General features: G+C 46.6%; 1 protein-coding gene across 1 annotated transcript in view; it reads right to left on the reverse strand.

The window, feature by feature from the left end:
• slc25a26 (solute carrier family 25 member 26) overlaps positions 1-6521 on the reverse strand; it is a 320181-nt gene extending 313660 nt beyond the window's left edge. The window contains exon 1 of the mRNA XM_070895207.1: positions 6407-6521. Coding sequence (XP_070751308.1) covers positions 6407-6439 — 33 coding nt within the window. The 5' untranslated portion in view covers positions 6440-6521. The remainder of the gene's footprint in view (positions 1-6406) is intronic.
• Positions 6522-14754: the final 8233 nt, after the last annotated feature.

Raw genomic sequence — 14754 nt, forward strand, 5'->3', positions numbered from 1 at the left:
TTAGCTTCCATTTCCTCTTACACAATTTACAAATCTGAGAAGGACTGTGGTGGATTTGCCAAATAGGAGGTTAAAGCTAAGAATGGGAGAGCATTAGTCTCTTGAAATTAAGGAACGTGTGAAGGGGTGCTGTGTGGTACTTCATAGAGCTGCCAGGATACAGTTACTAACCTGGCACCAGCAATATGCCCCCTACCTCACTATCTCCCATGGCAAGAGCAAATGGTCTCCCTACAAGCTCCATAGCCTTCTCCTCTGAAGGCCAGAGTTGTTTGAAGTCGAGGGTGCCCCTTCCAGTGGCCTGTCTCCCATGGTAATTGCACAACTTGTCCTGCAGCAAGACTGTGCAGAAGGCTAGTAGTTAAGGAAAGTGTGCCTAGTGGCATAGGAGAGCTGAAGTAAGAGCTATGGGAATATCAGTCTGCAAAAGTGGAAGAAGAGTTGTGCATGTAATTGCTGTTAGGCAAGACAGGTTGGAGCCCACAAGGTGACGGTGAGGCCTTTATCCAGAGTGCACTGTGAAGGGTCAGTTGTACAAGCGTTTCTTTCATACAGTGAAGAATGCGCTGGTGCCCAGAGAGGCCAAGTAAGTCAGTATGGTAACATGAAACTTTGCCACACTCATCTGCAGCCCTGGGAGTGAGAGAGAATTGGCACTCTGATCGTGTCACCAGGTGGCACGAGTGACAGGTTTGCTGCCATGGACAGCGAGCAGTTTGTGTTCCCTGGTGTTAATTTCCTGGAGTAGGGTTTTCAGGTCAGAGTCTGTGAAATTATGGCATCTTCTTCGCTGCTTGTGTTCTATGCCCTGCTGTCTTGTATGACTGCATGTGCCAACTTCTCCTGTAATAGACAAGTTTTATTTTTTAAAAAAGGGCAGAAAAAGATTCATAGGACATACAGTGAGCGAGTCAAGCACTGTTCCTTACTTACCCGCTCTCCCGTCTCCACCACACTCACCTCCAATAACTGTGAGGAGCTCATGGACGACTTTGTCTCAAAGATTGAGACTATCCGATCAGTTGCCTCTGCCCTTCCTTCCCCTAGTCCACAGGGCCAAACTGAGCCTGATGCTCCCACCTGCACTAGCCCTAAATTCACATCTCTCTCGAGTTTCTCTTTGATCTCCTCAAGCTCATCCTGTCCATGAGACCCACTTCCTGTTCCCTTGACCCTATTCCCACTAAACTGCTGACCACCCAACTTCCTTTTTTGGCTCCCATGTTAGCCGACATTGTTAACGGTTCTCTCTCAAGTACTGTTCCCCCCCTCCTTCAAATCTACTGTCATCATCCCTCTCCTCAAAAAAAACAACCCTTGACTCCACTTTGCTTGCTAGCTATCGCCCCATCTCCAAACTCCCTTTCCTGTCCAAAGTACTTGAACGTGTTGTCACCTTGTCCTGCATCTTTCCCTGAATTCAAAGTTTGAAACCCTTCAATCTGGTTTGCGCCCCTGTCACAGTACTGAAACGGCTCTCATCAAAGTCACAAATGACATCCTTTGTGACTGTGACAAAGATAAATTATCCCTCCTTGACCTGTCTGCCGCCTTTGACACAGTTGACCACTCTATCCTCCTCCAATGTCTCTCCACCATCATCCAGCGAGGTGGGATTGCACTCGCCTGGTTCCATTCTTATCTATCTAAAATTGTCAGACTGCTCGTCCGATGAGCAGAAATGTTCTCCAATTAAATATTGGGAAGACCGAAGCCATTATCTTTCATCCCCCCCACGAACTGCATTCCTAACCACTGACTCCTTCCCTCCCTCTCCCCGGCATCAGGCTGAGGGTGAACATGACTATTCACAACCGAGGTGTCATATTTGACCCTGAAATGAATTTCCGGCCACAAATCCGCGACATAACTAAAACCGCCTTTTTCCACCTCTAACATTGCCCAACTCCACCCCTGCCTCAGCTCTTCTGCTGCTGAAACCCTCATTCATGCCCTTGTTACGTCTAGACTTGACTACTCCAACTCACTCCGGGCTGGCCTCCCACATTCTACACTACATAAACTTGAGGTCATCCAAAACTCAACAGCCCGTGTCCTAATTCGCACCAAGTCATGCTCACCCATCACCCCTGTGCTTTGACTTACACTGACTTCCGGTTAAACAACGTCTAGATTTCAAAATTTTCATCCTTGTTTACAAATCACTCCATGGCCTTACTCATCCCTATCTCTGTAATCTTTTTCAGCCTCACAACCCCACAAGATGTCGGCGTTCCTCAAAGTCTGCCCACTTGAACATCCCTCATTATAACTGCTCAACCATCGGTGGCCGTGCCTTCAGCTGTTTGGGCCCTAAGCTCTGGAACTCCCTCCCTAAACCTCCCCATCCTCCTTTAAGACGCTCCTTAAAACCTACTTTTTTTAACCAAGCTTTTGGTCACCTGCCTTAATTTCTTATTTTGTGGCTCAGTGTCAAATTTAGCTGTTTTGTCTTGTAACACTGCTGTGAAGCATCTTGGGACGTTTTACTACGTTAAAAGCTCTATATAAATAACGGTTGTTGTTGTACCAATCAGCTGTTGCAGTGTTCAGCCAGAATTCTCTCTTTAAAGGCTGTACTCTAATTTCTACATCCATTTTTTTAACGAGATCTACAGCAATGGATATGCAAATGAGATGACAGATAACTCACATGTAAATACCTTTCCAGGCCACTGTCAGGCACAAATCTTTTTCCACTGGTGTAAAAGCAGGGCGACTCACCATGTGGAAATTCTAGATCCTTGTGATTTTTGATAGTATCTTGGTCAGTATCCCTTTCACCCCTTATACTCAGAATTTAGTGCTGAGGGGCGCACTAAAGGTTGGTGCCGTCGCCGCAAAGGCACAATGGGGAAGAACAGTTTAAGGCCCTTCTGCCACGGGTAAACCCAGGGGATGGAATCAGAACCCCCTCGGGCTGTACTTGTTAATCTGCTTGTATACATAGAGCACCATATACTGAAAAACACCTGTGTTGTGCCATGTATAATGAAAGTCTCTGCACTATTAAGTAACTTGTAAAGAAATGTAAAAGTATTCTCATCCGTTCCATGAACTGCTTTCATCTGCATAGTGTTACATGCAACGTGATTCGTGATCGGTACTTAAATGTATCCTGGAGTGTAATGTAAACCTGTTCTTATCTGCTCCATGTAATACCCTTATTTGCACAGTGCTACATGTAACGTGATTTACGGATTGTACTAAACTGTACCTTGAAATAAAATGCACACGAGTGCATTGTATGGAACTGCTGTCAGCATCCAGACGAATTGTATGGAATTGCTAACAGCAAGGTACTGAATTATTTTCCAATGTATTGTGAAACTTTTATATGAATAAAGTATATTTTTGAAAAAAAAAATCAAATCCAAGAGCTGCATTTCACTAGATCTCTCAATCACTTCAGAGGCATCATTGTAGAGTGACTGATCTAATGATATTTTTATGTAACAAAATTTTGTGGCACACAACCAGTTTCTCCTCCACCCCATTATATACACCTTTAAAATTTCTGACTTTTAAAAACCCATAATCACAGTAAATAGTCCTGAATCCAGCTTCACTTCACTTTGTATGGTGGAAGTAGTTAGACAAGCATTGTTCCAAGTCTCTGCACTATAAAGTTACTCTGAGTGTTGGTAACCTGCCCAATCATATGCAGTACAGTACTTCTATTCGTTGCAGTCATTCCTGAACATATCATATCATAGGCAGTCCCTTGAAATCGAGAAAGACGTGCTTCCATTCTAAAAGTGAGTTCTCAGGTGGCTGTACAGTCCAATGCAGGAATTAGTCTCTGTACAGGTAGGGCAGATAGTGTTTGAAGGAAGGGGTGGGTGGGGAGCCTAGTTTACCACACGGTCCTTCCGCTGTCTGCGCTTGATTTCTGCGTGCTCTCAGCAATGAGATTCGAGGTGCCCAGCGTTGGGAATCCATGGCCAAAGAGCACCCTCCCAGCGCCCTCTCTTCCTCCACTTTGGGCAGTCTTGGGCCAGGGATTCCCAGGTGCCGGTGGGGATGTTGGACTTTGTCAAGGAGGTGCTGAGGGTGTCCTTGAAATGTTTCCTCTGCCCACCTGGGGCTCGCTTGCCGTGTGAGAGTTCCAAGTAGAGCGCTCGCTGAGGGAGTCGCGTGTCGGGCATGCGGACGATGCGGCCCGCCCAGTTTTGGTCGAGCGTGGTCAGTGCTTCGATGCTGGCCTGAGCGAGAACACCAACGTTGGTGCGTCTATCCTCCCAGTGGATTTGTAGGATCTTGCGTAGGCAGTGCTGGTGTTACTTCTCCAGCGCGTTGCGATGTCTGCCGTAGATAGTCCACATCTCTGAGCCATATAGGAGGGCGGGTATCACTACTGCTCTGTAGACCATGAGCTTGGTGCCAGATTTGAGGTCCTGGTCTTCAAACGCTCTTTTCCTCAGGCGACCGAAGGCTGCACTTGAGGCGGTGTTGGACCTCGTCATTGATGTCTGCCCTTGCTGATAGTAGGCTCCCGAGGTATGGAAAATGGTCCACATTGTCCATGGATGTTAATGACCGGGGAACTGGGACAATGATTCGCAACATGCACCTTAAATGAGTGAGTGACAACAGTTGTTTCAGGAGTTGATCCAGGACCTGAGTATGGATATCACAAGCTGCACTCCCACCCCAGGACTCAACAGCAAAGCTACTATTTTACTTATTTAAAACATTACTAACTACTTGACGTCAGTTTTTGTTTCAAATTTCCAGCATTTGCATTTTTTTTGGATAGATAGATTTGCATTTATGCAGCGTCTTTCACAACCTCATAGCGTCCCAAAGCAATTTACATCCAATGAAGTATTTTTGAAGTGTAGTCACTGTTGTAATGTAGGAAATGTACTTTGGTGTGTTCAGACAGCGAGTGCACCAAAGTACGGAAAGACATCTTGGGCACGGCAGTAGAGTCCTGGGGCTGGGGGGGGGGGGGCGGCAGGGCTGTGAAACTATACCCCAGCTTGCGACACAGCGCTTGGGAGGAGTGAGAAAGGTTGGCTAGGGGTAAAGAGCAGGATGTTGTCTGCCTCAATCATGGACTGTCGCATGGGATGCCATTGGTTGAACACGGTTCCCTTGCTTTACCGGTAGTTGTTGCCAGCACTGCCCCCGGCTGTGTTAGCAGCATACTACTACAGGGAGCAGCATGTGTTGGAGCAGGGGAGCATCGGCAGTGATGAGGGACGTCACCAAGGTCCAGGTCGGTGATTGGAGAGTGGGCAGGTGCTGCAGGAGCGGCGAGGTCGGGGTGAAGGAGCGGCAAGAGATTGTAGAGGGACGTGATCGGAGCCCAGGAGAGGCACAAGTTCGGGGCCCAGGGGCAGCACGGGCCAGCCCATACTGCGATGTGTGCGCATACTAGGTCCGTGCAGCAGAGCAGGTCTCCAGTCGTTTTGGTTAATCCTTGCCACTGGACCAAGACCTAGCTCTGTCAAGCCCGTGTGGTGGCTGGTGTGCAACGACCACTCCGCGTTTAAAAAATCCACGCATAGGCGCATAGAAACATTTAAAATTCTGACGGGGTTAGACAGGTTAGATGCAGGAAGAATGTTCCCAATGTTGGGGAAGTCCAGAACCAGAGGTCACAGTCTAAGGATAAGGGGTAAGCCATTTAGGACCGAGATGCGGAGGAACTTCTTCACCCAGAGAGTGGTGAACCTGTGGAATTCTCTACCACAGAAAGTTGTTGAGGCCAATTCACTAAATATATTCAAAAAGGAGTTAGATGAGGTCCTTACTGCTAGGGGGATCAAGGGGTATGGCGAGAAAGCAGGAATGGGGTACTGAAGTTGAATGTTCAGCCATGAACTCATTGAATGACGGTGCAGGCTAGAAGGGCCGAATGGCCTACTCCTGCACCTATTTTCTATGTTTCTATGTTTCCACTCTTCGGGATCTGGAATATTAGGTCCTTCATTGAAACACCTGTGAACTTTTTGACATGGAAGCAAGTCATCCTCGATTCGAGGGACTGCCTATGATGATGATGTAGGAAATGGCATGGGCCATGTTAAGCAAGGCAAAACCCTACCTTTACAACCACTGCTCCAAGGGCAGTGCAAAGTGCCTACAGGTTTTTAAAGCATATATAAATTAATGGAAACTAGCACACTATATGTACAGTGCGTTACTTCAACTGTTCGGGTAATTCACTGGTTTCTAAAAGAAGATTGTTTTGAAAAAAGTGCCCGAGTGTATAATAATGGTCTAATGCAGAAAACGCCTGTTAAAACATCCTGACAAAACTCTAAAAAAAAAGGCTCTTTATTCATGGTTCCACTTTAATCTCCCATGGAGTCTAAGCTGAACGTTTAAAACCGAACACAAACTGATCCTCTTACTTTCTGCAGACCTGAAGCGGCAAGCCCCGTACAGCACTCACCACAAGAGACGCAATGAACTCTCTGCCGTCCATCCTTACACACTGGTTCTCCACACAAACTGCGCTCAGCGACCAGCAGTCATCAGCAGCCCGCGCCTCCTGGGCGGCGCCATGTTGGCCCTAACCCCGAGAGAGTGCTTCCGGGGGCAAATCCCAGCTCTACTTCCGGTGACTGCACAGACCAAACCCCTGGAAGACTTGGTGTGGCAGCAGCAGCACTTGCAACTAATCCACAACATCACCTGCAGCCACAAGCAACTGAGTGCTGATCCACTGGGCACAACTTGAGCCACTTCCAAAGATTAAAAAAAAACCTCTTGCAGGGCTGTCAACACCGAGGAAATGTCAGTCACTGTTTATGATCAGGAAAAGTGACAGGGATTGCAAATCTCATGTAAACGCCAGGACTGATTGCTGATCCGCAAGGCCAGTGGTGCCATCACCGAACAGCCAAAGCTAACCCCTCAGCCGATAGCGAACCGACCCTGACTCCAGCCCGAGCCCTGTACCCACCCTGACCCAAACCTGTCAAGACTGAGGAAATGTTAGAAAAGATCAGCAAAAGTGATACAGATTGCAAAGCGGTGGAATTCTCTGCCACAGAAGACTGTGGAGGCCAAGTCATTGAATATATTTAAGAGGGAGATAGATATCTAGAAACAAAAGGCATCAAGGGGTATGGGGAAAAAGCGGGAATGTGGTGTTGAGATAGAGGATCAGCCATGATCATATTGCATGGCGGTGCAGACTTGAAGGGCCGAATGGCCTACCACTGCTCCTATTTTCTATGTTTTCCTCTGTTTAATACCAGAATTGATTTGGCGGTCTGCATGGGCAATGGTGCCAGCATTGAACAGACGAACATTGCTGGGAAATTGAAAGAAAATGTCTCCACTCATTCCTCAGCTGATGTGCGTTAACTGCAATTTTGGGCAATAGAATCAGATTTCACATCACATAAAGAGGCCATTCGGCCCACCACACTGGCTATCCCACTCCCTTGACCTTATCCCAGATTCTTTTATTTTATTTTTATTTTTCAAAAATGTATGCACCAGCTGAGGGCCAGATGGTTGGCTGTTCCTGCATTAAACGACAGTGCATGCTTCTGAAACGGCCCTCCTCTGATGGCACAGTGCTCCTGAGAGGGAACTCTGCCGTCTGCATCTCTGGATCTTGTGCCTGGAAAGCCTGGTGTTACTTTCTGTGTGCCGCTAGCATGGTACTCTTTGAGGAGAAAGAAAGCCATATGCCATACATGTGCTGCCAATATGAGAATTGGCAGACTGACACGGGTCACCTGCAGTGGTCACCATTCATCTGGGCCCTGGATCTGAGTCCACACTGATCACCAGGCTGGCTGGTCTAATGAAAGCTCCAAGAGGTCGTAACCTGTACCCCGACCCTCAATCCGCACGGTGCTATCTAATCTCTTCCCTATTGCCACTAGAGCCGCAGTCTTTGTTTCCATGGAGGAGGAGGTCCTGACTGGTCTCTGGCCAGTTCTTAGGTGAGGTGTTACTGCCGATTTAAATGATGCTGTCATATGAAAGAAAGAAGGAAGGAGTTGGATTTATATTCAGCCTTTCATGATCACCGGATGTCACAAAGCGCTGTCCAGCCAATTAAGTACTTTTGGAATGTAGGTACTTTTGGAGTGTAGTTACCGTTGTAATGTGGGAAGCTATATATATGCTCTATAGATGTCTGCAGTGAAGAAAATGCTTCCCTGATGATTACTGTAGACTCCAAGGTCAAATCTGTCAGTTAATGCATATTAAATTACTTCAGGCGGGTACCTATGGGATCTGGATACCACAGCTCTGAAGCCTTCTCCTTGGCCTCCACTGGGAAGCTGCAATCATCGTCAACCATTCTGCACTCCTCCGCCTCCTTTGTGCCCTGTGAATCAACCAGGGTCAGATCTAATTCCCCTGGGTAAAAGTATCTGAGGCGGTGCGTAGGTGAGAAGCAAGTGACATGACAGGTGAGAAACGGAAGGTTGCAACAGAGGAACACGGTTCACACTATTGATCCAGGAATTCGTGGGTGAGCTTTACCTTCACATTCTCTCCCTCATCACCACCTTCCTCATCTTTCTCCTCTTCCTCATTGTCTGCACTGCCCCCTCCCCCTTGTCCCCCCCCCCCACATTCCTGTGGTAGATCTTCAGGGTAGGAGGGTACAAGCTAAGAATGGGTGAGCATAACCCTTTTGGGATTGCTTGTGGCTTGTGCTGCATCACAAGGCTGCCATTTTCTCTATGTCGGAGTGCACCCATTAATATTATGCTAGGGGCTGTGCCACGGACCTCACTGTTCCCAACAGGTACAGCAGAATGTTTCCCTAGCTGCTCTATAGCCTGCCCCTGGATGGCTCATGTACGATGTTGCCCCATGTTGCCAATCTTCTGAAAGGCTGAATGATTCAAACTTTAATGAAATGAGGCCAAATACAAATTCTCAAGCTGCTTTATTTGATAATCAGCAAGCAAGATGGTTTTGACTTAGGGATTACTTGCCTCTTGTCTCTCCCTCGGCAGAACTTCAAGAACTCCCTTTTGAACATGACCTTCCAGCTCTTTTCCTTACTGGAAAGAAAGCCAACAGCTTGACCTCAGATTCTTTTCCTGTCCAGAGGTTGGCCAATCGGTCTGCCAGTGAAACTAGCTACCGTCCTTTGGCATGGGGATCCCCAGAAAATAATCTCCTGCTGCTCTCAAATGGATAGGACCATCTTGACATAATAACAAAAGCAAAATACTGCGAATGCTGGAAATCTGAAATAAAAACAGAAAATGCTATCCAGGCAGCATCTGTAGAAAGAGAAACAGAGTTAACGTTTCAGGTCGATGACCTTCCATCAGACCTTGACTAAATGAATTTGGATGGCTCACAGGAAGGTCCGAATGCAGTCCACTGTCTAAAGCAAGAAGCAACCTTCCACAAACGGGATTGTTTGGTTTGAATAACCTCTCGAGAAAAAATTTACGTAACATTTTAACATAAATTGTACTGAGATCCTTCCGTGGACACATAGCAATACTGAAATGTGACTTGGTCTCATTTATTTGTTTTCCACATGTGTTGGGTTTTGTGCCCTGGGGTGTACAGTTTAAGCCAATTGACCAAAACATACATGACTCCATCAAGCCATTAGAACTTTCATGGTACAAACGACCTTTGTAGTGGTTGTCCATCATTCAATCCCATTTCTATGTGATCAATATAATGTGGATAATTTTTAACTTCATTACCTTTGTGATAACCTGGCAGAGCTGATTGCTCATCCATTGTAGAACCCGTCCAATGTTCATCTCATTGAAATTAACAGGGTGAAAATTAGCTGGGCTCTACAATGGTTGGGCAACCCACTCTGCCAGGTTACCACCCAGGCAGTGAAGTTGAAAATGATCCTCGATGTATCTAATAATAGCAAATGGAACTTCATTCTATTTGTACCCAGTAAAGTATTGAACATGCCCATATCTGTTATGGTTAAGTTACCATGGTGGGCTCACTCTAAATATAGGAACATACAGGAGCAGGCCATTCTGCCCCTCGAGCCTATTCCGCCAGGTCATGGCTGATCTGTATCTTAACCCCATCCACCTGCCTTGGGTCCCTATCCTTTGATACCCTTGGCTAACAAAAATCTTATCAATCTCAGCTTAAAATTATTCATTGAGCCAGAATCTACTGCTTTTAGTGGGAGAGATTGCCACACTTCTCTCCTGAACAGCTTGGCTGTGATTTTAAGGTTATGTTCCCTTGTCCTAGACTCCCCACCCGTGGAAAATATTTCTCTCAATCTACCCTATCAATTCCTTTCAGTAAATTGAATGTATTTGCAATACTATCATGAATGATGAGCCATAATTTACTTGTGTAGCACAATACGGAATAAATGCATTTGTATATCAGATATGTATTTCAAAAGGTAAACATGTATCCTTTTACAATATAATTGAGGTTATCTTACCACAGGAATACAGATTACTGTAACGAAATGAAATTAGTTAAATTGCTGATCCTAACTGGTCCAGGCTCAATAGTGTTTTCCAACAAGTTTTCTCACGTCTAGTCCCATTCAAATTTCCCTTCACCAGTGTTTCTCTCAGGATTTTCCTCTCAGAAGCTTTCCACAAGTCAGATGCTGTTTCCTTGCTCAATTCCATTGCTAATAACACACCAATGCAACTACCACCAGTATCAACAATTGTAAAATAAAGGCAATTGATTTTATATACTTCGACACGTTCAACAAAATTGATACCTGAAAATCCCCTTGTGTTTCTAACCTGAAAATTTATCAGAAAATGAATTCCTCTGCCGAAGCTCCAGCCATTTTCAGTTCTATAATTGCACCAGATGGCACTGTAGATTATTTCAGACAATACTGATTAACACAAAGAATATTTTTTTTCTGTTTAGTTTTAGAAATTATAATCGTGCATACGAAGAACTCATTAACAGTATTGCTAGAAATATCAATCAGATAATCTCACCCCTCCATATTGACTGAGACTGGTAAAATGATAGTGGGCCAAAATTTGCTGCCAACATAATTGTGATGCTTATAGTGTTTGCTATTATTTATGTGCAAATGCCACAGCAACTTCAGGTGAGGGCAGGTCTGGAAATAGAAAAGTTGCTGTCATGCACCGTTCCGCCATTAGCTTCACAAAAGCAGCATCTTGCTATCTGTCTCCCCATTCAAATGCACTGAGCAGCAAGAAGTTCCTGTGCTTCTCATCTATTTTCTGCTTCCTACGACTTATCTATATGCTGCCCCTCAGCGACATCATCTGAAAACATGTCAGATTTCACATGTACGATGATGACACCCAGCTCTATCTCACCACCACCTCTCTCGACCCTTTCACTGTTCCTGATTTGTCACATTGCTTGTCCGCCATCCACTATTAGATGAGCAGGAATTTCCTCCAACTAAATATTTGGAAGACCAAAGCCTTTGTCTTCAATCCCTGCCACAAAGTGCGTTCCCTAGCCACCAATTCCACTCTTTTTCAGAATGGCAGGCAGTGACTAGTGGAGTGCCGCAGGGTTCAGTACTGGGACCCCAGCTCTTTACAATATACATCAATGATTTGGATAAAGGAATTGAGTGTAATATCTCCAAGTTTGCAGATGACACTAAACTGGGTGGTGGTGTGAGCTGTGAGGGGAACGCTAAGAGGCTGCAGGGTGACTTAGACAGGTGAGGTAAGTGGGCAAATGCATGGCAGATGCAGTATAATGTGGATAAATGTGAGGTTATCCACTTTGTGGGCAAAAACGCGAAGACAGAATATTATCTGAATGGTGGCAGATTAGGAAAAGGGGTGGTGCAACGAGACCTGGGTGTCATGGTTCATCAGTCATTGAAAGTTGGCATACAGGTGCAGCAGGCGGTCAAGAAGGCAAATGGTATGTTGGCCTTCATAGCTAGGGGATTTGAGTATAGGAGCAGGGAGGTCTTATTGCAGTTGTACAGGGCCTTGATGAGGCCTCACCTGGAATATTGTGTTCAATTTTGGTCTCCTAATCTGAGGAAGGACGTTCTTGCTATTGAGAGAGTGCAGTGAAGGTTCACCAGACTGATTCCCGGGATGGCCGGACTGACATATGAGGAGAGACTGGATCAACTGGGCCTTTATACATTGGAGTTTAGAAGGATGAGAGGGGATCTCATAGAAACATACAAGATTCTGACGGGACGGGACAGGTTAGATGCGGGTAGATTGTTCCCGATGTTGGGGAAGTCGAGAACCAGGGGACACAGTCTTAGGATAAAGGGTAGGCCATTTAGGACTGAGATGAGGAGAAACTTCTTCACTCAGAGAATTGTTAACCTGTGGAATTCCCTGCCGCAGAGAGTTGTTGATGCCAGTTCATTGGATATATTCAAGAGGGAGTTAGATACAGCCCTTACGGCTAAAGAGATCAAGGGGTATGGAGAGAAAGCAGGAAAGGGATACTGAGGGAATGATCAGCCATGATCTTATCAAATGGTGGTGCAGGCTCGAAGGGCCTATTTTCTATGTTTCTATGTTTCTACTCCTCTCCCTGGTCACTCTCTGAGGCTGAACCAAACAGTTTTCAACCTTGGTGTCCTATTTTGCGCATCCCCAATTTTAATTGCTCCACCATTGGCAGTCATGCCTTCGGCGGCCAGGGTGTTGGGCTCTCCCTAAGCCTTTCCACCTCTCTATCTCTCTCCTCCTTTGAGACGCTCTATAAAATCTATCTTTTCCTGTTCTAATAGTTCCTTATTTGGCTCGGTGCCTTATGTTGTTTGATAATGCTCCTGTGAAGCGCCTTGGAATGTTTTACTACATTAAAGTCACTATATAAATGCAAGTTGTTGTTGTAATTGCTCAGTAGATATGAAGTAAACTCACTATAGAATGTTAAGTCAAGTCATTTCAAATCTAAGTACTCTTAACAATGTGTATGTGATAATTTTTGCGACTCTTTGGCAGTGAAAATTAACTATTACAAGTGTGAAGCCTCATTCCTTCAGGAGATTTTTTTTACGTTTTGTTTTAACTTTTACTTTTTGTCTCTTCTTTCTGTCTCCCTTAATCCAATCTGTCTTCCCCTCTCTTTGTTTCTCTTTCTTTATCTATTTGCACATTGAATTCACCATTGTAACTTACACTGCCTTCTCAGTCCTTGTGCTGTTAATTTCACAATACTTCAATCTGATTGGTTAAGGAGAGACACAGTTGCTTGTCCTGTTCACTTTGATCCCAGATGCCCTTTAGAGGGCTTCAAGCCATTTCTATCTCCCTCTTTCAGCAACTTGCAGTGCAAAATATCGTGGACATTAAACGGCAAGGGCAAGTCCAACGAACAGCCCTGCCACAGCTAATTTTGGGCCAATACTTTCTTTCAATTTTTCAAAAAAACATTATTACACACTTTCTCAAGTCAAGGTGCTATAAGATTTATGGGGGAGAAATTCGGGGTGTTCGCACCTCCCATGCTAACAGGACACAAACTACGTTTCGCCCGGGTGCAGCGACACTAACGTCTCCCAGGTAATTCCGCTGCAGTTTAGCGGCGACGGTAATCCCGCGGTTACCGGTGGTGCCCCACTGCGCCAGCGATAACAACATCATTACCGTGCGCAGCGACCCGGTTTTCGCCCGGAGTGAGAATTCGGTAACACATCCCGAAGCTGTGCCGGGCGATGCCAGCAAAAGCTTCAGGGGGCGCGTATCAGGCTGCCGGCTGCTTGCGGGGCGAAATTTAAAGGGGAGGTGGGGAATTGAGAAAAAAAAATGCCTGACTTACCGGACGCGGCCTTCTTCACGTTGGATTGCGAAGTCCGTGCCGCAGTCTTGCAGCCCGGCACTCCGCACGTGTGCCAGGTTGCTGCCACGGCACCCCACTCCGTGGTAGTCCAAGTAGGGCCCCATTTCTCCCCTGCAGAGTCTGCAGCTTGGCCCTCCCCTTTAATGAAGGAGAGGGCCCTGTCTATTTAACAGAGCTACGCATCCCACCGCACAGCACTGTGCCCCTCGCAGCGCCCTACCGCCCTGCTCGCACCCCACAAAGCAAGTGGAGCACGATATTTTGCGCTCCACTTGCTCTCGGGGTCGGTAACCCGAATATTGGTCATTGTGTGGGACCTCCGCGCCAGGCGCATGAACTCCCACCTCACGGCTGTTACCGCCCCTAAATGGGGCGCTACGCAATTTTGGCCGCTATGATTCTATGGGCCCGAATTTAATGAAGGCCCCCGCCCGCCCAATTGCGCCCAAAGGACCACTGATGGTCGGCGAGATACCTGACGGTACTTTGGGTGGGGTTTTCATCAAAACGTTCCTTCAAAGGGTGGCGGGCGGCAAATGAGGGACTTATGCCGCCAATCTGGGCGGCAGCTGGCGGGAGCTCCCAATCTCAGCGTCAAAGGCGCTTGCCGCCCAAGTGCCGCCAAGGATGAAGTCGGAGCCCACGGAGGGTCGATGACCTGCAAAGAAAAAGCATTAAAAAAAAACACTGGAACACCTTCAGGGGACCCCATTGTAAAGAAAAAAATTAAGAAACGTTTACTCACCTTTTTTTTCAGCTCTTCATACTCACCGTCGGGGACAGACCAGCCTCCTCGCAGTGGTCCACCCCTGTTCTGGCGCTGGCTCCTGCCCACACCAATCTGGTATCTCGGCAGGCGGGAATCCACTTACGCCACTCGGCCGTCCACTGACGTCAGTGGACGGTTCCCGGTGGCTCTCCCCTCCCGCCTGCTCCAGACCAGATCGAAACTGACACTGGGCAGAACCCGAGGAAGAATGTCGGCGGCAGTGGACGGTGAATGCATCAATTTCGGGCCCTATGAAT

This window comes from Pristiophorus japonicus, chromosome 12 (genome assembly GCF_044704955.1).
Source record: "Pristiophorus japonicus isolate sPriJap1 chromosome 12, sPriJap1.hap1, whole genome shotgun sequence".
NCBI classification, from domain to species: domain Eukaryota; kingdom Metazoa; phylum Chordata; class Chondrichthyes; family Pristiophoridae; genus Pristiophorus; species Pristiophorus japonicus.